The sequence below is a fragment of the Odocoileus virginianus genome, chromosome 20 (genome assembly GCF_023699985.2).
Source record: "Odocoileus virginianus isolate 20LAN1187 ecotype Illinois chromosome 20, Ovbor_1.2, whole genome shotgun sequence".
Taxonomy (NCBI): domain Eukaryota; kingdom Metazoa; phylum Chordata; class Mammalia; order Artiodactyla; family Cervidae; genus Odocoileus; species Odocoileus virginianus.
The window spans coordinates 26638591-26663222 of NC_069693.1; the positions used below are offsets into that span (position 1 = coordinate 26638591).

Consider the following 24632-nt stretch of genomic DNA (forward strand, 5'->3'; position numbering starts at 1 on the left):
TGTCCTGTAGCCACTGCTGAGTTTTTCATATTTACTGGCATATTGAGTGCAGCAGTTTCACAGCATCATCTTTTAGGATTTGGAATAGCTCAGCTGGAATTCCATCACCTCCATTAGCTTTGTTAGTAGTGATGCTTCCTAAAACACACTTGACTTTGCACTTCAGGATGTCTAGTCTAGGTAAGTGATCACACCATCGTGGTTATCTGGGTCATTATGATCTTTTTTGTACAGTTCTTCTGTGTATTCTTGCTACCTCTTCTTAATCTCTTCTGCTTCAGTTAGGTCCATAGCATTTCTGTCCTTTATTGTGCTCATCTTTGCATGAAATATTCCCTTGGCATCTCTAATTTTTTTTGAAGAGATCACTAGTCTTTCCCATTTTTAAATAAGGGTGTTTGATAGTGAGTTTGTGTGAGCTGTTTCTGTATCTTTACTATTAGCCCCTTATTGATCATGTCATTTGCAAATATTTTCTCCCATTCAGTAGGTTGTTTTTTTCATTTTGTTGATGGTTTCCTTTGATGTGCAAAGGCTTTAGGTTCTATTTACTTGGTTTTGCTTTGTTTCCTTTGCCTTAGGCGACAGATTCCAAAAAAAAAAAAAAGACTGCTGTGATTTAGGTCAGAGTGTTCTGCACATGTTTTCTTCTAGTTTTATGGGTCCCAGTCTTACATTTAGGGCCTTAATCTCTTTTGAGTCTATCTACTGTTTGAAATATCTATTTGGCTGTGTCAGGTCTTAGCTGTGGCGACCGGCACCTTCATTACATCATTCAGGATCTTTCCTTGCAGCTAGGCAGGCAGTCTCAGTCGTTGCAGCGCCTGAGCTTAGATTCTCTGTGGCATGTGGGACCTTAGTTTTCCGGCCAGGAACCAAGACCATGTCCTCTGCATTGCAAGGCAAATTCTTAACCACTGGGATACTAGGTAAGTCCTTTTTGAGTTTATTTTTGTATATGGTGTACGAAGATGCTCTAATTTCAATTATGAATGATATCTTGCTTGATAGAGAATTCTAAATTATAGGTTTTTTTTTTTTTTTGCTTTTCAGCTCTTTAGACATGTCATGCCATTTCCCTTTTGACCTGCAAAGTTTCTTTAGAAAAATTAGCTGATAGCCTTTTGAGGGGGTTTCTTTGTGTGTGAGTCTTTTTCTCTTGCTGCCTTTAGAATTGTCTTTAACTTTTGCCATTTTAATTGTGACATATCTTGGTGTGGGTCTCTTTGGATTCATCTTGTTTGGAACTCTGTGATTCCTGAACCTGGATATGTTTCTTCAGGTTTGGGAAGTTTTTAGCCATAATTTCATCTTTCTTTAAAACCCTTTTTTTCTCTTCTCCTCCTGTGAATATTAGTGTGCTTGATCTTATCCCAGAGGTCCCTTATTCTCATCTTTTAAAAAATTTTATTTTTGCTATTCTGGTTGAGTGATTTCCATTTTTCTACCTTTCAGACCACTTATGTGTTCTTCTGTATCACCTATATGCTGTTAATTCCTTCTAGTGTGTTTTTCATTTCAGTTATTTTACTCTTCAGCTCTAACTGGTTCTTTATGTTTTCTAGTTGTTAACAGTTCTGCATTCATGTATTCTTTTCCCTGATTCAGATAGCACTCTTATTACAAATGCTTTGAAAAAACAAATGCATTGAACTCTTTAGCTAGTAAGTAATCCCTGCATCATTAGGTTTTTTTTTTTTTTTTTTTTTAAATAGGAATATAGTTGATTGACAATGTTGTGTTAGTTTCTGGTGTATGGTAAAGTGAATCAGTTATACATATTCACATACCCACTATTTTTTTTTTAAGATTCTTATCCTATATAGATAGGCTATTACAGAGTATTTAGTAGAGTTTCCTGTGCTATTGTGCTATTACAGCAGGTTTTTTTCCCCTTATTCACTTGGAACAAATTCCTCTGTCTCTCATAAGCAATTAGGTGAAACAGTTACTTGTGTAGGAGCATCCCTATGCAAACTCTATGTACCAGTGGCTTTGATGGGAGAGCTGAATTTGAAATGAGCACAGGTCATGTCTTTCCCCAGGGTGTGCTGTCAGCTGTCATCCTGGTGGAAGATGAGGCTGGACATGCAGGGGCCAGAGCCAGAGCCCACTCTAAGCCAGTGCTTATCTGCTGAGTGGCTGACACCACCCTACTGAGGGGTCGGAGAGGGTCCCAAGGCACTAGAGCAGAAGCCCTGAAGCTCAGGTTCCCTCTGAGGGTACACTCTCTCCCATCCCAGTATTGACACCTTCTCCCCAGAGGCGAGGAGTGTTGAGGCAAGAGGGGCAGGAGCAGGGCTCATCGTGGGTGGGGCACACACAAGGGTAGTTGTGGGGAACCAGCTAGAGCTCTGGGCAGTTTCAGCCTGCTTCCTCTGCCTTGTTCCTAGGAGTAAGCGAGCACATGCGCGCTCTTCACCAGTGCAGTCTAGGTTTCTCACACGTGTGTGTGTGTTTGGCTGCTTCAGTTGTGTGTGACTCTTTGTGGCCCCATGGACTGTAGCCTGCCAGGTTCCTCTGTCCATGGGATTCTCCAGGCAAGAATACTGGAGTGGGTTACCATGCCCTCCTCCAGGGGATCTTCCCAACTCAGGGATTTAACCCAGGTCTCCCGCATTGCAGGCGGATTCTTTACCACTGAGCCGCCTGGGAAGCCCTTACTTAGAATTCCTGTTAGTCTCAGTAGTTTTCAAACCTGCTCTGGAGACTCCCAGTCAGTCCTAAAGGAGATCAGTCCTGAGTGTTCATTGGAAGGACTGATGTTGAAGCTGAAGTTCCAATACGTTGGCCACCTGATGTGAAGCGCCAACTCACTGGAAAAGACCCGATGCTGGGAAAGGTTGAGGGTAGGAGGAGAAGGGGCGACAGACGATGAGGTGGTTGGATGGCATCACCAATTCAATGGACATACATTTGAGCAAACTCCAGGAGATGGTGAAGGACAGGGAAGCCTGGCATGCTGCAGTCCACGTGGTCACAAAGAGTCAGACACGACTGAGCAACTGAACAACAACAATAGAGATTCCTGGTATCAGACTCCAGGGTTGGGGTGTCCCCATATACGGTTTGAACTGCTCATTCCTCAAGGAGAATCTCTGAGCCCGTGTAACTCTCCTCCCTCTTCTGTGTTTCCTCCCAGGAGTACGGGTCCTGACCTCATTGCTTCTGTTCCCTTCTAGCCAACACTGTGTGGATCGAATCTTTTTTGCCAGTCTCCAGCTTGTTTTCAGTGAGGACGGCTCCACCTGTAGATGTGTGTTTGATGTATTCTTAGTGGGAGATGAGCTCAGGGTCCTTCTCTGCCAGTTTCAACTCCTTCCAGGCACTTGTGCTTTAGTTATATTTTCAAGTCCTAAAAAATCAGGTTATTTTTATATTGCCCTTGACAATCTTATTTTTCTTTTCATCTGGATCTCCTGATAATCTGTTTTTAATTTGAGGATAGTTGCTTTACCATCTCATGTTGCCTGACAATATTTTGACACAGGGAAAGCAAGAACCACCTCCAGAGGTTTTAACTGCTTTCTGCCAATGCCTCTTGCTTTCTACTTCCTCTCTGGGCAGAGACCCTGCAGAGTTGATTCTGTTTTTCCTTGTTCCTGAAATTCATAAAAATGTGACAGGAAAAGGTCACTGTGAAAAAAATGCAGCCTTTTGTTATCCAGTCTCTGCTTTTCCTTTGGCCACTCTAGCTGGCCGTGTGGACAGTGGGTGTCACCCACACTTCTGGTCCCCCAAATCCCCTGGGCCCCCCTCCAGCCTTGCACTCCATACCAAAACTTTTGGCTACTCCTGTTGAATGAACAAAATAACCTTCACGTCAACTTTAAGGTTTTCAAAATCCATTTAAGAAGAAATTTCTTTTCTAATCAGAGATGGTGGTTGAAATGGAAAAGAAGCCCATTCTAGAGAGAAGACAGGCCAGACAGCAGAAGCATACTCTGTGGTGAGATGCCGGCCGCCTGTGACCTGTGCACCATCGCCTCACTTCTTGCCTCCCTTCGCCTTGCCCTTGCCTGCGTCCTCCTTCCCCTTGGCATCTGCCTTTGCCTTGGGGTCCTTTGGTTTTTTTCCTTCCGGTTTTCCTCCTTCCTCTGTTTTTTCTGGAGCCTTTGGCTTTTCAGCCTCCTTTGGTGGAGGAACCAGCACATTCCTTTTGATCTTCTTGCCTTTGAAGTGTTTCCTTTGAAGACAAACGTCAACTAAAGCAAAAAGGGCGGCCACACATATAAAGACCTGGGAAACAAAAGAATCCTCGTTACTTGGGGGCTTTTCCTTCTAAATGTCAGAGTTCCTTCCTGGCTTCCATGATCAGTCGCTGCTGCTTAACCCCTCCCATCGACCCCTCAAGCTGCCAGATCCCAGAGAGACTTCCGCTTTGCCCCCGCCCCGACCCCCCACCACTGGCCTGAGCTTCCTTAGCTGAGCCCCATCCCTTCTGTCCTGTCACCTCAGCGCATTTTCTTTTTCTCTGCAGACCCGGCTAGGGTGGGGCCCTTTGCTCTGGGGGTCCGCAGGCCGCTCTGAAGAGGAAACCATTAGCTAGGTGGGCTCCCTGGACATCATCTTTATTTAAATGGCTTTTCCACGAGAAACACCAACTTTACTTTCAAACTTTGCTTGGATGGCAAAACTTGGTGAAAACAGGGTCTTTTCCTTCGGGGAAAATAACTGGTCTCCCAAAGTGCTGATTTCCGAGCAAATAAATAGCCCAATGTGCAAGACTCACCACAGCGGCAACGTAGTTCAGTGGCACTGTTTGCCGACTTCTGATAGCAAAGATCGCGCCCCCCACGAGGAAACCACAGGCAAATAGGTCGTTGAGAAGATCCTGAAACCATGGGAGAGATGTCAGCTCTCAGCAGGGCTGAGGCTCCTTCAACACCTGCTGGTCTAGCTTCCGCCAAAGGGAATGGTTTTAAAAATGGCCGAGCTTCTGCCAAAGGGAATGGTTTCCAAACTTCCGCCTCGTCTAGAATGTGTGTATGTGTTAATCGTCACCAGGCTCCTCTGTCCATGGGATTTCCCAGGCAAGAATACTACAGTGGATTGCCATGCCCTCCTCCAGGGGATCTTCCTGACCTAGGGATCAAACCCATATCATCCCCTGCATTGTAGATGGTCTCTTGCATTGCAGGCAGAGTCTTTACCACGTGAGCCACCAGGGTCAGATGATACAGGAAGGTACATAGGAAGCTGAATGTATAGTGGGTTAGGGGGACATATCTGTAGTTCAACAGCTGGACTCTGAGTTGAGACACAAAGTCCGGGATGCTTATCTGCCGTTATGGGCTGCCTTGGCTACTATCCTGTGAAATCGCACATTTGGTGGCTATGTTTTTAGCTATGCTTCTCCCCACTTCCAGTGCTCACTTAAATAAATTTGCAACACCCAACGTCTTTCTACTCTTGGGGCCAGTGCCTCTTTCTGAATCCAGGGTGGGCTGCATTGCTCACAGGAGGTTCTGTTGGACTCTGGTCCTTCAGTTGGAAGCCTGGCAGCAGCATCTTCACTCTCTGCCCACTCCTCCCCTGAGCTTTTGTAAGGCCACATCACTTCTTCATCATCTACCCTCCTCCCCATACCTTGTGGCTGCAGTCCTGCCCTTGCTTCATATCTGTTTCCCTGACCCTATACTGACAAGGTCCAGATGTTCCCAGATTGGGCAAAAGGGCTGCCTCCTATGCTGTCTTCCCCTCAAGTACCACCCATGTGGCTCCCTGGCACAGCCAGACTTAACTCAGTGTTGGCCGAACCAGGGCTCCAGCAAGTTGGCTTTCTCCCCCATCACTCCTGAGGCCCAGAGCTTGTGCATCCTCTTAACCCTGTGGGCAGTGGCTGACCCTGCAGAGTTGGGCAATGCCATCTTTCCCCTTGATTTCTCTGATGCCATTTTCTGTGGGTTGTCCTTCCCTGGCCACCTTGTCTCAGGCCTTTTCTTTTCCTCTTCAGTGTTTTGGATTTTAATACATTTCAAACATACAGAAAATTATAGAAGGGCCCAACCCTATTCCCACCTCCACCGGCCATGAACCACTGAGATTAAATAGATGTTAATGTCTTGCAGTATTTGCCTCATGGCCCTCAAAACAAAAAGAAAAAAACAAATGCTAAACAAAAAAGCTTTGTGGGATGAGCCAGTTTCACCATTCCATACCTCTCCCTGCCTTTTGCATGACTTCCAAGTCTACAGGTAGTCTTCCCAGATGTATAGCAGTATTTTCCTCTTATTTCGGTTCAGTTCAGTCGCTCAGTCATGTCTGACTTTTTGCCACCCCATGGACTGCAGCACACCAGGCCTCCCTGTCTATCACCAACTCATGGAGTTTACCCAAACTCATGTCCATTGAGTTGGTGATGCCATCCTACCATCTCATCCTCTGTCGTCCCATTCTCCTCCTGCCTTCAATCATTCCCAGCATCAGGGTGTTTTCAAATGAGTCAGCTCTTCGCATCAGGTGGCAAAAGTATTGGAGTTTCAGCTTCAACATCAGTCCTTCCAATGAACACTCAGGACTGATCTCATTTAAGAGGGACTGGTTGGATCTTCTTGCAGTCCAAGGGACTCTCAAGAGTCTTCTCCAACACCACAGTTCAAAAGCATCAATTCTTCAGTGCGCACCTTTCTTTATAGTCCAACTCTCACATCCATACATGACTACTGGAAAAACCATAGCTTTGACTAGATGGACCTTTGTTGGCAAAGTAATGTCTCTGCTTTTTAATGCTATCTAGGTTGGTCATAACTTTCCTTCCAAGGAGTAAACATCTTTTAATTTCATGGCTGCAGTCACCACCTGCAGTGATTTTAGAGTCCAAGAAAATAAAGTTCTGCCACTGTTTCCACTGTTTCTGCATATATTTGCCATGAAGTGACGGGACCAGATGCCAGTTTCTTAGTTTTCTGAATGTTGAGCTTTAAGCCAACGTTTTCACTCTCTGCTTTCACTTTCATCAGGAGGCTCTTTAGTTCTTCTTCACTTACTGCCATAAGGGTGGTGTCATCTGCATATCTGAGGTTATTGATATTTCTCCCGGCAATCTTGAGTCCAGCTTGTGCTTCATCCAGCCTGGCATTTGCATGATGTATTCTGCATCCAAGTTAAATAAGCAGGGTGACAATATACAGCCTTGACATACTCCTTTTCCTATTTGGAACCAGTCTGTTGTTCCATGTCCAGCTCTAATTGTTGCTTCCTCACTTGCACACAGATTTCTCCCATCCAAGTACTAACCAGGCCTGACCCTGCTTAGCTTCCGAGATAGCACACAGATTTCTCAAGAGGCAGGTCAGGTGGTCTGGTATTCCCATCTCTTTCAGAATTCTCTACAGTTTGTTGTGATCCACACAGTCAAAGGCTTTGGCACAGTCAATAAAGCAGAAATAGATGTTTTCCTGGAAGTCGCTTGCTTTTTTGATGATCCAGCAGATGTTGGCAATTTGATCTCTGGTTTCTCTGCCTTTTCTAAATCCAGCTTGAACATCTGGAAGTTCACAGTTCATGTATTGGTGAAGCCTGGCTTGGAGAATTTTGAGCATTACTTTGCTAGCGTGTGAGATGAGTGCAATTGTGTGGTAGTTTGAGCATTCTTTGGCATTGCCTTTCCTTGGGAGTGGAAAGAAAACTGAACTTTTCCAGTCCTGTGGCTATTGCTGAATTTTCCAAATTTGCTGGCATATTAAGTGCAGCACTTACACAGCGTCATCCTTCAGGATTTGAAACAGCTCAACTGGAATTTCATCACCTCCACTAGCTTTGTTCGTAGTGATGCTTCCTAAGGCCCACATGACTTCATATTCTAGGATGTCTGGCTCTAGGTGAGTGAGCACACCATTGTGATTATCTGGGTCATGAAGATCTTTTTTGTATAGTTCTTCTGTGTATTCTTGCCACCTCTTCTTAATATCTTCTGCTTCTGTTAGGTCCATACCATTTCTGTCCTGTTTTGAGCCCATTTTGCATGAAGTGTTCCCTTGGTATCTCTAATTTTCTTGAAGAGATCTCTAGTCTTTCCCATTCTGTTGTTTTCCTCTATTTCTTTGCACTGATCACTGAGGAAGGCTTTCTTATCTCTCCTTGCTGTTCTCTGGAACTCTGCATTCAAATGGGTATATCTTTCCTTTTCTCCTTTGCTTTTCACTTCTCTTCTTTTTACAGCTATTTGTAAGGCCTCCTCAGACAGCCATTTTGCTTTTTTGCATTCCTTTTTCTTGGGGAGGGTCTTGGTTCCTAGTCTCTTGTACAATGTCATGAACCTCTGTCCAGAGTTCATCACTCTATCAGATCTAGTCCCTTAAATCTATTTCTCACTTCCACTGTATAATCGTAAGGGATTTGATCTAGGTCATACCTGAATGGTCTAGTCATTTTCCCTACTTTCTTCAGTTTAAGTCTGAATTTGGCAATAAGGAGTTCATGATCTGAGCCACAGTCAGTTCCCAGTCTTGTTTTTGTTGAGTATATAGAGCTTCTCCATCTTTGGCTGCAAAAAATATAATCAATCTGATTTCAGTGTTGACCATCTGGTGATGTCCATGTGTAGAGTCTTCTCTTGTATTGTTGGAAGAGGGTGTTTGCTATGACCAGGGCATTCTCTTGGCAAAACTCTATTACTTTTGCCCTGCTTCATTCTGTACTCCAAGGCTAAATTCGCCTGTTACTCCAGGTATTTCTTGACTTCCTACTTTTGCATTCCAGTCCCCTATAATGAAAAGGATATCCTTTTTGGATGTTAGTTCTAAAAGGTCTTGTAGGTCTTCATGGAACCATTCAGCTTCAGCTTCTTCAGCATTACTGGTCGGGCACAGACTTGGATTACCATGATATTATATATTCATAAATAATATATACTATTTTGTGTTTCAAATTTCAATAAAAGATGTATCTAATAGCATGTGCTTTTTAAACTTAACAGTTTTTGAGATTTACCCATCTTGAGAAATAGATTAGATTGAGATGAATGAGACTGAATTTATTAATTTTAGCTGGTGTATGAATAAACCAAACTAGAGACATTAGGGTACTTCTGCTTTTTAGGAAATTATTATTGCCAAATGTGTCTGCAGTGAACACTTTTGTCTGTGCCTCTGATGAACATTTTTTCCTTGTTGAGGTGCTGTCAAACCTTTCTCTAAAGGACCTGTGTCAATGTTCACTTATGCCTGCAAATGTATAGGGGCTCCTGTTTCCCATGTCCTTGCCAAGGCCTAGGATTACAGTCTTATTTTTCTTTGCCCATCTGATGAGTTGAAATGGTACTTTGTTGTTTTACCTTTCAGATCACTGGTTACTAATGAAGCATTTTTAAAAACATGTTTTAGACATTGGGGTTTCCTGTCTATTCATATCCCTTGCCCCATTTTTCTATGGGCTTATTTAAAAAACTTTATGATGTCTTCTTTTGTAAAAGTTTTAACTTTAATGATATACATGGTTTTTCTCTTTTTCTCATGGCCCCAGGTGCATGTGTGCTCAGTCGTGTTGTGTCCAACTCTGTGATTCCGTGGACTGTAGCCTGCCAGGCTCCTCTGTCCATGGGATTTCCCAGGCAAGAATGAACATTTATTCAATACTCCATTCAGCTATGTTATGCCACCTGTGTCATATGCCAAGTTGCCATATGTATATAGGTCTATTTCTGGGTTCTCTCTTTTTACTACTGTATTAGTCTGCTCATGTTGCCATAGACTGGGTGGCTTAAACATCAGACATTTATTTTCCTACAGGTTCCAGAGGCTAGAAGTCTAGGATCAAAGTGCTAGCAAAGTCACCTGTGTCATATGCCAAGTTGCCATATGTATATAGGTCTATTTCTGGGTTCTCTCTTTTTACTACTGTATTAGTCTGCTCATGTTGCCATAGACTGGGTGGCTTAAACATCAGACATTTATTTTCCTACAGGTTCCAGAGGCTAGAAGTCTATGATCAAAGTGCTAGCAAAGTAAGTTTCTGGTGAGGACTCTTCCTGGTTTGCAGATAGCTGCCTTTTCACCATTTTCTCAGATGGCCTTTCTGTGGTGGGCAAGGTGGGGGTGGAGAGGAAGAGGGGAGAGGGCAGAGGAGAGGAAGGAAAGAGAACAAGGTCTTGGTTATCTTTTCTTATATGGACACTAATCCTATCAGATCAGGACTCCATGCTTAGGATCTCATTTAACCTATTTTTTAAAAATAGTTTTAAGCAACTCCCAGCAGAAAAGTACCCCAGACGCCCGCATCTGCCACCAGCAAGTGTGGGCGGAATGCAGAGGAGCGGGCAGCATTGCTTAGGGTAAGGACCAGGCCTGATTGCCCTGAGGGTAATTGGAGGGAGCTTTTGTGAGTTACCAACTTAAACTGTGGGATAGCAAGAGAGAGAGAGAAATTAACCGGCCCAAACACACTGCCGGCTGTTCGCAGAACAAAGGCTCTGAGCAAGTCCAGAGAAGAGCCCGCAGGCTGTGGACCAGCCCAGCCCCGCCGGAGGCAGGAGGCAGGGGGGAGGGGAAAGGGGCAGGCTCGGCCCCAAGGACCGCATCCCCTACCGCACTGCAAACAGGCCTCCAGTTTCTAACCAAAGACTTCCTGAGATTCTGGATGGTCGACATCCGCCGGGAGGGTCGCGGCGAGACACAGGGTGCAGGCACCTGACCGGCGCAGGCGGGGACTGGGGCTGGGGACGCGGAGGGGAGAAGGCACACGCACCCGACTGGCGCGGGCGGAAACTGAGGCTGGGACCGCGGAGGGGAGAGTGCGCCCCTCAAGCTCCTGGCTGCCTGAGCCGCTCTGACGGGGAAGGCACAAAACGCAGGCGCTGCTTTTTGTTCCGCGCTTTTGTGGAACACCCAAGGGCTGGAACCCCGCGCAGCGCAGGGAATGCTCAATATAGAGCAGCCGGGATGGGGAAAGCAGCGCCAGTCCCTCCCCGCAGCGCGACGGAACTAGCAACCTGAATAAGAGTCCACCTCCGCCTGCCTGTGTCAGGGCGGAAAGTAGGCACTGAAGAGACCGGCAAACAGAAGCCAAATAAACAAAGGGAACCGCTTCAGAAGGGACCGGTGCAACAGATTAAAATCCCTGTAGAGAACACCGACTACACGGTAAGGGGCCTGTAGATATCGAGAAGTGTAAGCTGGAATGAGGAGCTATCTGAAACTGAACCGAACCCACATTGACCGCAACAGCTCCAGAGAAATTCCTAGATATATATATATTTTTTTTTAATTAAAAAAATTTTTTTCCCTTTTCTTTATTTTTTCTCTTTTATTTTCTTTTAAAATTCCATATTACTCCCCCATTACTCCTTAACTTTCATTTTCATAGATTTTTATGATTTTTTTAATTGGGGAAAATTTTTTTTCTTGTTTTTTCTTCCCTTTTCTCTTCTTTTTTCTATTTTTCTTTTTCTCTTATTTCCTTTTAAAGTCCTCTATTACTCCTCTACTACTCCTTAATTTTCATTTTCATTACACTATAACCTTGCAAAAAAAAAAAAAAAAAGACGACGAGAAGCCTTATTTTTAAACTGAACTTCATATATATTTCTAAAATTTTTTGTGTTTTGGTTTTTGTTTTTAATATTGTATTTTTAAGAGTCTAACCTCTACTCTAGATTTTTAACCTTTGTTTTTCAGTATATGATATAAATTGTGGACATTTAAGAATCCAATATTCAGTTCCCATTTTTATTCAGGAGTGTGTTGATTACTCTCTCCCAATCTTGACTCTCCGTTTTCTACCTCAGAACACCTCTATTTCCTCCTTTCCCCTTCTCTTCCCAATCCAATTCTGTGAATCTTTGTGGGTGTCTGGGCTATGGAGAACACTCTGGGAACAGACAACTGTGAAGATCTGGCTGTCTCCTCTTGAGTCCCCCTTTTCCTCCTCCTGCTCATCTTTATCTACCTCCTCCCTCTCCTCTTCTTCATGTAACTCTGTGAACCTCTCTGGGTGTCTCTCACGGGGGAGAATCTTTTCACCATTAACCGAGAAGTTTCATTATCAGTGCTGTATAGTTGGTGAAGTCTTGAGACTACTGGAAGAATAAAACTGAAATCCAGAGGCAGGAGACTTAAGCCCAAAACCTGAGAACACCAGAAAACTCCTGACTACATGGAACATTAAGTAATAAGAGACCATCCAAAAGCCTCCACACCTACACTGAAACCAACCACCACCCAAGAGCAAATAAGTTTTGGAGCAAGACATACGATGCAAATTCTACAGCAACACAGGAACATAGCCCTGAACGTCAACATACAGGCTGCCCAGGTCACATCTAACACATAGACCCATCTAAAAACTCATTACTGGGCACTCCGTTGCACTCCAGAGAGAAGAAATCTAGTTCCACGCACCAGAACACCGACACAAGCTTCCCTAACCAGGAAACCTTGACAAGCCAATCGTCCAACCCCACCCACTGGGTAAAACCCCCACAATAAAAAGGAACCACAGACCTCCAGAATACAGAAAGCCCACTCCAGACACAGCAATCTAAACAAGATGAAAAGGCAGAGAAATACCCAACAGGTAAAGGAACATGAAAAATGCCCACCAAGTCAAACAAAAGAGGAGGAGATAGGGAATCTACCTGAAAAAGAATTTAGAATAATGATAATAAAAATGATCCAAAATCTTGAAAACAAAATGGAGTTACAGATAAATAGCCTGGAGACAAAGATTGAGAAGATGCAAGAAATGTTTAATAAAGACCTAGAAGAAATAAAAAGGAGTCAATTAAAAATGAATAATGCAATAAATGAGATCAAAAACACTCTGGAGGGAACCAAGAGTAGAATAACAGAGACAGAAGATAGGATAAGTGAGGTAGAAGATAAAATGGTGGAAATAAGTGAAGCAGAGAGGAAAAAAGAATCAAAAGAAATGAGGACAACCTCAGGGACCTCTGGGACAATGTGAAATGCCCCAACATTCGAATCATAGGAGTCCCAGAAGAAGAAGACAAAGAGAAAGGCCATGAGAAAATACTCGAGGAGATAATAGCTGAAAACTTCCCTAAAATGGGGAAGGAAATAGCCACCCAAGTCCAACAAACCCAGAGAGTCACAAACAGGATAAACCCAAGGTGAAGCACCCCAAGACACATATTAATCAAATTAACAAAGATCAAACACAAAGAACAAATATTAAAAGCAGCAAGGGAGAACCAACAAATAACACACAAAGGGATTCCCATAAGGATAACAGCTGATCTATCAATAGAAACCCTCCAGGCCAGAAGCGAATGGCAGGACATACTTAAAGTCATGAAAGAGAATAACCTACAACCTAGATTACTGTACCCAGCAAGGATCTCATTCAGATATGAAGGAGAATTCAAAAGCTTTACAGACAAGCAAAAGCTGAGAGAATTCAGCACCACCAAACCAGCTCTTCAACAAATGCTAAAGGATCTTCTCTAGGCAGGAAATGCAGAAAGGTTGTATAAACGTGAACCCAAAACAACAAAGTAAATGGCAACGGGACCACACCTATCAATAATTATCTTAAATGTAAATGGGTTGAATGCCCCAACCAAAAGACAAAGACTGGCTGAATGGATACAAAAGCAAGACCCGTATATATGCTGTCTACAAGAGACCCACCTCAAAACAAGAGACACATACAGACTAAAAGTGAAGGACTGGAAAAAAATATTTCATGCAAATGGAGAACAAAAGAAAGCAGGAGTCGCAATACTCATATCAGATAAAATAGACTTTCAAATAAAGGATGTGAAAAGAGACAAAGAAGGACACTACATAATGATCAAAGGATCAATCCAAGAAGAAGATATAACAATTATAAATATATATGCACCTAACATAGGAGCACTGCAATATGTACAGCAACAAGTACATACTTTCTACTTTTATAACAAGTATGAAAGAGGAAATTAATAGTAACACAATAATAGTGGGAGACTTTAATACCCCACTCACAACTATGGATAGATCAACTAAACAGAAAATTAACAAGGAAACACAAACCTTAAATGACACAATGGACCAGTTAGACCTAATATCTATAGGACATTTCACCCCAAAAGAATCAACTTCACCTTTTTCTCAAGTGCACACGGAACCTTCTCCAGAATAGATCACATCCTGGGCCATAAATCTAGTCTTGGAAAATTCAAAAAAATTGAAATTATTCCAGTCATCTTTTCTGACCACAGTGCAGTAAGATTAGATCTCAATTACAGGAAAACAATTGTTAAAAATTCAAACATATGGAGGCTAAATAACACGCTTCTGAATAACCAACAAATCATAGAAGAAATCAAAAAAGAAATCAAAATATGCACAGAAATGAATGAAAATGAAAACACAACAACCCAAAACCTACGGGACACTGTAAAAGCAGTGCTAAGGGGAAGGTTCATAGCATTACAGGCTTACCTCGAGAAACAAGCAAAAAGTCAAATAAATAACCTAACTCTACACCTAAAGCAATTAGAGAAGGAAGAAATTAAGAACCCCAGGGTTAGTAGAAGGAAAGAAATCTTAAAAATTAGGGCAGAAATAAACACAAAAGAAACTAAAGAGACCATAGCAAAAATCAACAAAGCTAAAAGCTGGTTTTTTGACAAAATAAACAAAATTGACAAACCATTAGCAAGACTCGTTAAGAAACAAAGAGAGAAGAACCAAATTAACAAAATTAGAAATGAAAATGGAGAGATCACAACAGACAACACTGAAATACAAAGGATCATAAGAGACTACTACCAGCAGCTCTATGCCAATAAAATGGACAACTTGGAAGCAATGGACAAATTCTTAGAAAAGTATAACTTTCCAAAACTGAACCAGGAAGAAATAGAAGATCTTAACAGAGCCATCACAAGCAAGGAAATCGAAACTACAATCAGAAATCTTCCAGCAAACAAAAGCCCAGGACCAGAGGGCTTCACAGCTGAATTCTACCAAAAATTTAGAGAAGAGCTAACACCTATCTTACTCAAACTCTTCCAGAAAATTGCAGAGGAAGGTAAACTTCAAAACTCATTCTATGAGGCCACCATCACCCTAATTCCAAAACTAGACAAAGATGCCACAGAAAAAGAAAACTACAGGCCAATATCACTGATGAACATAGATGCAAAAATGCTTAACAAAATTCTAGCAAGCAGAATCCAACAACATATTTAAAAAATCATCCACCATGACCAAGTGGGCTTTATTCCAGGAATGCAAGGATTCTTTAATATCTGCAAATCAATCAATGTAATACACCACATTAACAAATTGAAAGATAAAAACCATATGATTATCTCAATAGATGCAGAGAAAGCCTTTGACAAAATTCAACACCCATTAATGATTAAAACTCTCCAGAAAGCAGGAATAGAAGGAACATACCTCAACATAATAAAAGCTATATATGACAAACCCACAGCAAGCATCACCCTCAATGGTGAAAAATTGAAAGCATTTCCCCTGAAATCAGGAACAAGACAAGGGTGCCCACTCTCACCACTACTATTCAACATAGTTTTGGAAGTCTTGGCCACAGCAATGAGAGCAGAAAAAGAAGTAAAAGGAATCCAGATAGGAAAAGAAGAAGTGAAACTCTCGCTGTTTGCAGATGACATGATCCTCTACATAGAAAACCCTGAAGACTCTACCAGAAAATCACTAGAGCTAATCAATGAATATAGTAAAGTGGCAGGATATAAAATTAACACACAGAAATCCCTTGCATTCCTATACACTAACAATGAGAAAACAGAAAGAGAAATGAAGGAAACAATACCATTCACCATTGCAACAAAAAGAATAAAATACTTAGGAGTATATCTACCTAAAGAAACAAAAGACCTATACATAGAAAACTATAAAACACTGATGAAAGAAATCAAAGAGGACACAAACAGATGGAGAAACATACCGTGTTCATGGATTGGAAGAATCAATATTGTCAAAATGGCTATACTACCCAAAGCAATCTATAGATTCAATGCAATCCCTATCACGCTACCAATGGTATTTTTCACAGAACTAGAACAAATAATTTCACAATTTGTATGGAAATACAAAAAAACCTCAAATAGCCAAGGTAATCTTGAGAAAGAAGAATGGAACTGGAGGAATCAACCTGCCTGACTTCAGACTCTGCTACAAAGCCACAGTCATCAAGACAGTATGGTACTGGCACAAAGACAGAACTATAGATCAATGGAACAGAATAGAAAGCCCAGAGATAAATCCACGAACCTATGGACACCTTATCTTCGACAAAGGAGGCAAGGATATACAATGGAAAAAAGACAACGTCTTTAACAAGTGGTGCTGGGAAAACTGGTCAACCACTTGTAAAAGAATGAAACTAGAACACTTTCTAACACCATACACAAAAATAAACTCAAAATGCATTAAAGATCTAAATGTAAGACCAGAAACTATAAAACTCCTAGAGGAGAATGTAGGCAAAACACTCTCTGACATGAATCACAGCAGGATCCTCTATGACCCACCTCCCAGAATATTGGAAGTAAAAGCAAAAATAAACAAATGGGACCTAATGAAACTTAAAAGCTTTTGCACAACAAAGGAAACTATAAGTAAGGTGAAAAGACAGCCCTCAGATTGGGAGAAAATAATAGCAAATGAAGCAACAGACAAAGGATTAATCTCAAAAATATACAAGCAACTCCTGAAGCTCAATTCCAGAAAAATAAATGACCCAATCAAAAAATGGGCCAAAGAACTAAACAGACATTTCTCCAAAGAAGACATACAGATGGCTAACAAACACATGAAAAGATGCTCAACATCACACATCATCAGAGAAATGCAAATCAAAACCACAATGAGGTACCATTACATGCCAGTCAGGATGGCTGCTATCCAAAAGTCTACAAGCAATAAATGCTGGAGAGGGTGTGGAGAAAAGGGAACCCTCTTACACTGTTGGTGAGAATGCAAACTAGTACAGCCACTATGGAGAACAGTGTGGAGATTTCTTAAAAAGCTGGAAATAGAACTGCCATATGACCCAGCAATACCATTTCTGGGCATACACACTGAGGAAACCAGATCTGAAAGAGACACGTGCACCCCAATGTTCATCGCAGCACTGTTTATGATAGCCAGGACATGGAAGCAACCTAGATGCCCATCAGCAGACACATGGATAAGGAAGCTGTGGTACATATACACCATGGAATATTACTCAGCCATTAAAAGAATTCATTTGAATCAGTTCTAATGAGATGGATGAAACTGGAGCCCATTATACAGAGTGAAGTAAGCCAGAAAGATAAAGAACATTACAGCATACTAACACATATATATGGAATTTAGAAAGATGGTAATGATAACCCTATATGCAAAACAGAAAAAGAGACACAGATGTACAGAACAGACTTTTGGACTCTGTGGGAGAAGGCAAGGGTGGGATGTTTCGAGAGAACAGCATGTATATTATCTATAGTGAAACAGATCACCAGCCCAGGTGGGATGCATGAGACAAGTGCTCGGGCCTGGTGCACTGGGAAGACCCAGAGGAATTGGGTGGAGAGGGAGGTGGGAGGGGGGATTGGGATGGGGCATATATGTAACTCCATGGCTGATTCATGTCAATATATGACAAAACCCACTGCAATGTTGTAAAGTAATTAGCCTCCAACTAATAAAAATAAATGAAAAAAATAGTTTTGTATGTTTATTTTTGGCTCTGCTGAGTCTTCATTGCTGTGTGGGCCCTTCTCTAGTTGCAGTGAGTGGGGGCTACTCTCCATAGTTGTGATGCGTGGGCTTTCATTGTGGTGGCTTCTCTTGTTGCAGAGCACAGGCTCTAGGGCACGTGGGCTTCAGCAGTTGCAGCACATGGACTCCGTAGCTGTGGCTTGTGGGCTCTAGAGAACAGGCTCAATAGTTGTTGTGCACAGGTTTAGTTGCTCCGCGACATGTGGGATTTTCCCAGACCAGGGATCAAACCTGTGTCTCTTGTATTGGCAGGCAGATTCTTTACCACTGAGCCACCAGGGAAGCCCCTCATTTAATCTTAATTACCACTCTGAAGGCCCCATCTACAAGTATAGGCACACTGGGGATTAGGATTTCAGTATTAGAATTTTGGGGGTACACATATATTCAGTCCATTACAATTCAGTTAGTCTTTTTGTCAACCCCTGAGCTAGTACCAAAGCCTTACTCCAATATCTCCTTGGGTGGGCCCATCCTTGTAATTCTTTTTATTCTTCCATAAGAATTTTAGAATCGTCTTGCAAAGTTCCACAAACAACCTCTGTTAGGTTGAAATTTCATTTAATGTGGACACTGCTTTGGAATGAAATTAACAGCTTTATGATAGTAACTCTTCACATCTGTGACTGTGGTATATTTCTTCTTTTACTTAGATTTTTTTTTGTTATGTCCATTAACAAAATGTTGTTATCTCCACATGAAGTTTTATAGTCTTTGAACTGGTTTATTCTCAGACACCCATAGGTTCTGTTGCTGCTTTAAATGGTTTCTTTGAAAAGCCACATTTTTTCATTATTTGTTGCTGGTATTCAGGAACACTATTTGTTTCTGATTACCTTGTGGAATTCAATCAGTTCTAGTAATGTGAGTCTCTTGGATTTTCAGTGTAGAGAATCATATTACCAGTGAGTAATGCTAGTTTTTTTCTTCTTCCCAATCTATATAACATTTGTTTTTCTTGTCATATTGTACTAAGATCTTAAAAAAAAAAAAATCTTCAGCACGATGTTGAATAGAAGTGGGGACAGTAGGCATCTCTAAAGAAATGCTTCTAATGTTTTACCATGAAATACAACGTTCATTTTAGGCTTGGGTAGGTATTTATTATTAAGTTAAGGAAGTTCCCCTTTTTCCTAGTTTGCTAAGAGGCTTTCAAAAAGTAGTGTTGAATATTATTAAATAATTTTTCTGCAGCTTATGAGATGATTAAATGGTTTTCTCCTTTAAATAAAAGATGGTGAATTATGTTAACAGAACTTTGAGATGAAACCACCTTTATATTCCTGGCAGATGCCCTGCTTGGTCATGATGTCATGATGCACTACTTGCTTATGTATTGCTTGATTTAGTTTGCTAGTGTTTTATTGAGAATTTTTATTGCTATACTAAAATAATATAGGCTTATAGTTTACTTTCTTTATCATGTCTGGTTTTAAGATCAAAGCCTTACCAGATGGTACAATATATTATAAACCTACCCCATCACCCATCTTTTAAGGAGAAAAAAGGGACAGACCAGTGGAACTGAATATGAAGTCTAGAAATTAACTGCATGTGGGATTTAAAAAATTTTTTTTGGCTGCATGTGGCATTCAGGATCTTAGTTCTCTGACAAAAGATCAAAACCATGCCCCCTGCAGTGGAAGCAGGGATTCTTTTTTTTTTTTGGAAGCATGGATTCTTAACCACTGAACCACCGAAGAAGTCCCTCATATGGGATTTTAGCATTTAACAAAAATGCCATTTCAAATCAGCAGGGGGGAAAGTTGTACTGTTCAATAAATGAATAAATTGAGTGACAGGGTGAAATAGTTGGAGAGCCATCAGGATACCAAGCTGGAGCCATGGTTCACACCATCTGCCAAACGATTCCACATAAATCAAAAGATTTAAATGTAAGAAATGAAATAAGTGCCAGATGAAAACATGGATGAATTGCTTTATAACCTATTTTTCTATTTCTTTTTGAGTCCATTTTGTACACTGTGGTGACCCAAGGACTAAAGAGCATCTGCTTGGTTTTAGCAGGGTCTTGGAATGCAGGAAGGGAAAACCAGACCCTTATCATCCTTCCCTCCCCCATGTTGTAACTATTAACGGATTTCAGGTCCTCCTGAGCAGTATAACCTGTCTCCCCTCCTACCCCACAGGGAGAAGGTATTTGCCTTACTCTTCCCCACCCAGTATACGTGCCTCATCCAATCAGCAAATGACCTGCAAGACCCCTATCCCACTCCTTGTACCCTGGGTATAAAAGTGGACTAAGGATCCCTGTTCAATGTCAGTTCTCCCTTGAGCTGGCCCACTGTTCTAACAGCATCTCCCACTCTAATAAATTTTATTTCCCTCTCACTTTGTCTCATGGCTGGAAATTCTTTTCCAACCCGCGCCTGGACCACCACATATGTTAGGGGAAGCACACTGATTGAAACCGCCCACCCTGGCCAGGCACCATAGTAACCATTTGCATGAGTTGTTTTATGACAGGAGATCCTGATAAGAAATACGGAACTAATAAGCCACCACCAACCGGAAGAGTTCGAAAAAGGTCAAAAGGAGACACCGCGTGTCCGTCCACTTCCCAGAATCCCTCTCGCTAGCATCTATCTTGGCTGAGCGATGCGTGTGCCACCAGGAAAGACTCTGAATTAAAATGATTGGCCAAAGACCACCCGGAAACTAATCCCATCCTCATAAAACCCAAGAATGTGAGCCACGCGGCAGAGCAGTTCTCCTGGGTCCCCTTACCCTCCTGCTCTCCACCCGGGTGCCCTTCCCAATAAAATCTCTTGCTTTGTCAGCACATGTGTCTCCTTGGACAATTCATTTCCGAGTGTTAGACAAGATGCCAGTTTCGGGCCCTGGAAGGGGTCCCCCTTCCTGCAACAAATGGCGACTCTGGTGGGACTCTTCTTTGCTGAGACTGACATCCTGACCACTCGGGGTACTCAGGGGCCAGCTTGCCTGCCAATGGACCAGACCCAGCAGCCGCAACTGGGACCCTCTTGTCCCTGGTCTCCTCCTGATGCGGACAACTGGCCAGAGTGCCCCGACTGGTAAAGAGACTTTATTGACCTCTCTCCCCTTCCCTCTCTCTTTCCTCTCCTTAGCCCTTCCTATCCTTCCCATTTTTCTAATACCCTGATCCTGGACGCAGGAATCTGGTCGAAGGGCCTCAGCTTGAGCTGAGGATTGGAGACTGATCACCTCCTCTTGGCAGAGAACTCGAATTCTGGTTCTGTTCTGGTAGGGCTGAGTTCCAGTCCTCCCTTCTCTGGAAGCCCAGGGAAAAGTCCCATAACGCCTGGGTATCTGCAGGTGGCAGGAGACATCTGTAAGGCCACCCCTTTTGCCCCCCTTCCCCGCCTCCTCCTCCTCCTTCTTTCAACCTGGCTTCCTTTCTTCCTCTTGAAATCTTTGAAGACATCTGAAGTTCTATGTCTCTATAGACGGTTTTCTGAGAGACTGCATTCTTGTATTTAAGGGAGTGTCTGATGAGGACTGCCAGGTTTCTATGTGTGTGTTTTAACTCTGTGTTCTGTGTTGTGATTTTTGATGGCCATTTTGCTTTGTGTGGCCACTATTTGGTTTAACCTGCCACCATTTTGTTAGAACTTGATTTTCTTTCCCTGTGCCTTAAGACCAGAGCTCTCAGGAATACTTACCTAGACCATCTCTAATTCCTGAGACTGAGGGCAAAAGGGAAAAAGCCTTAAAAATTTTTATTTCAACTTTTTTTTATAAACTAGTAAATTTTATATTGTAATATCTAATTCATGACCAAACTTAGAAAATGAAGCTAGATCTTGCACTGTGTCTGTCTAAATATGTCTTGGTATGTCTTTGTCTCTGGGTAATTTTTTTAGGTTAATTTGTAAATGAGCTCTATTTAATTGGCTTAAAGAAAGGTAAGTGCTTACAAATCAAATAATTCTAAATTAAACAATAAATTCCGGGTCCAGGTGAACTGGGAAATATTCAGTATTAAATACCTGATATTAATGTTTGTTTGTTGACCTATCTAATATAGACATGTCTTAGAGTAATTAACATCAAATAAAATATTTTCATTGTACCTAGGGTTAATATAAGTTAAATATTATATCTGTTACAAGTCTGTCAACAAGGAAATTACCTTGAGTGAAGAAACTTCTAAAAAATATAAATGCGATATGAGTTTGTATATAAGCTCTATTAATAATAATTATTCTTTAGGAATATCTGTCTACAATAGTCTCTCCAGATTGGCATAACTTAAATTTCTAAGGGTTGTGCTAAGCTAAGTATTAGAAGTCTATTGAATAATTAGGTCATTTCCAAATAAAATAAGATTTTGAAACATTTACTACTAAACACTGATTTCCTTTTACAGAAAAATGAGAGATTTGGGATTATAAATGAATAACGTTTGATGCCATCCTAAAATGTTTTAAGAAAGCAAGTGTTTTAGAAATTATCACTAGTATTTATGCTCACCAATCTATAAAATGCTAATATAAAAGTTAGCTCTCAGTTGCTAAAGGAAAGCAGGAACTATGCTTTCAGTAAAAAAAAAAAAAAAAAAAAAAGGTATAAAAAATACTAAAAAGAGTTATGCATGATCAGGATTTTCTAAAATTAATTACAATTAGTTAGATAAATGGATTTTGTTAGAAATGACACTGGCCATAAGAAAGCTGTTTAGAGCCATTCAGGTCCAAGATGGCGGAGCTGACTTTCACTAGACCTTGAGCCTTGGTATTTACGCCAATTGTGACATATCAACAAGCTAAATGATACACCCATCAACATCGACTAAATCTGACCAAATGTTCTAAACGCTTTTAATTGACCTTTTCAATAAAACTTCCTAAATCGAATTCTTTTAAAGTTCCTTTGACCTCTAGCTAACTTTGGGAGGGCCTCTGAAGCATCCCAAAGAGAGATATTAAACTGTGTTAATTTGGTTGGTTAAATTACATAAAAAAGATTATCAAATGAGTAATAAATCTGCTCATATTATAATGTATGGTAAAATTACTAATACAGATATCCTAGAAATTATATGGAGTTCTTAACATTTTGCTATGTCTTGGTATTCTAATGAGAAACCTGATGACTTTACAAAAGTTAACAAAGGACTAAATGAACCACCAAATGTGCTTATAACTTTTATGGGTTCTATCTGAAAAATTACAGGTTTGAATCTTGTGTTTTCCGGGAGTAGAGAAAACCTTCCTCTCAAACAAAGTATGAAAATAATTTGATAAAATTATACGTTATAAACAAAACAATTATATTTTCTATCTGACTCCTCCAAAAATTTAAAACTCATAGGTTTCCAGTAAGTTTATCAAATGAGCTAGGAAGGTTATCTCACTAATAGGTACAAAAATCTCAAGGAATTTTTGAGACCTTAAAAAGGGAAGAGTTCACCTAGATTTGTTAGGCAAAATCTGTGATAAGCCTTTGGTGTGAGTTTCCCAGCCCTGTTTTATATTAAAAGTTCAGCCTGAGATTCTATAAATGTTTCACCAAAATAAAAAAGTCTATAATCAATTATGGTTATACGAATCATCAGACCAAAATTAGTGAGAACAGACCTATTTTGCAAACAAACTAGCCTTAATTTGGTTATATTTGATAAAAATGAGGGTAACTTTAGGGAGAAAAAGATATTTCAAAAAATGTTAAATCCCAGTTTGTTAATAGAGGTCTGCATGTAGTAAGACTCATTTCTTAGATAGTTCTTTGCTGTTATGTGATATTAATGTAAAATTTAATTGAATTCTTAAAGAACACCCTAAGTTTGTTTCTGAAGCTTATCTCAGTAATCTATCTTTGGATGAAGATCATATGCCTCATGACCTGCAACCAGGACTGGAAAAAGACATAATTTAAGAGACTTTCTCCAACTTAGATGGAAGGACATTTTTATCTGGAGAAACTACACTACACCAGGATGAAAAGATGATGACATCAGAGGTAGACAGCTTGCCCAAGATGCTGGACCTGATTCGTATGATCATTTATAATGTTTTCTTGACTTCTTAGACCTTTGCATATAAATCAAATGCTTTTCTATCATAGGCCTGATCCTATGCTACTTTTAGAAATCAATCCAATTGTTGGGTTTGTGGCCAATTACCTGCATCTAGTTCTTGGGTACCTTGGTAAATTTCTCTACTATAAGACTCTAACTGGTTGGCCCTGAGGAAATTTACTTAAAAAAAATTATAATCATATTCAGGTCACTGTGATACTACTAGGAGGGATCCCCTTACTGGGCCAATTAATAATGCCTACTCTGACTCTGGCCATAAATCTGAGCCTTTTTCTATTACTCAAGCTTAATCAGAGAAACAAGAAAAGTTTCAGCAAAGGAGAAAGAAATCTCCCACAATTATGAGATAGATTTATATAGATAACACCAGGCTATGGTAATTTAGGTTTAAAGTCTCCTCTGTGTTGGAAACAATTAAATCATACTAAGGATAATCAGTCTAGTAACACTAAAAAACTGGGCTACGTGCCTTATAGACGGTGGTGCCAATGTATATAATTTCCCTGAAAGATAAAGATTCATACAGAGTAGACTAAGTTAGACGACTTGGGATATACTGGGCTACAACTAATGGAAGCTCTTAACTTAAGTCTTACTTGTGACTTTACTAATACTGCTGGCTATGTTCTTAGTATTTCACCTGTTTTTACAAAATTGCTGTTTCTTACACTGCCAAATGTGTGACTGAGGCCTCTGATAAAATAATATATAGTTCCCTATGAGATCAATGATGATAACAGTGTAACTCTAGATATGGAAAGAAGCAACAAGAGGGAATGTTTTCCTGGACCAAGAGGCTAGTAAGACAGGTGGTCCAGAGAATTTTGGATACTGTTTTATGGCCTAGTCCAGTAACAGCACATTGAGTGGCCTGTCAACAAAATCTTTGCCAA

At 41.0% G+C, this 24632-nt stretch overlaps 1 protein-coding gene across 1 annotated transcript in view; it reads right to left on the minus strand.

Annotated features, from left to right (window-relative positions):
- Window positions 1–3828: 3828 nt before the first annotated feature.
- CMTM2 (CKLF like MARVEL transmembrane domain containing 2) overlaps window positions 3829–24632 on the minus strand; it is a 36708-nt gene continuing 15904 nt past the window's right edge. Inside the window, exons 3-4 of the mRNA XM_020885050.2 lie at window positions 4733–4834; window positions 3829–4239 (exon numbers count right to left, since the gene is read on the minus strand). Of these exons, the coding sequence (XP_020740709.1) occupies window positions 3988–4239; window positions 4733–4834 (354 nt within the window). The 3' untranslated portion in view covers window positions 3829–3987. The remainder of the gene's footprint in view (window positions 4240–4732; window positions 4835–24632) is intronic.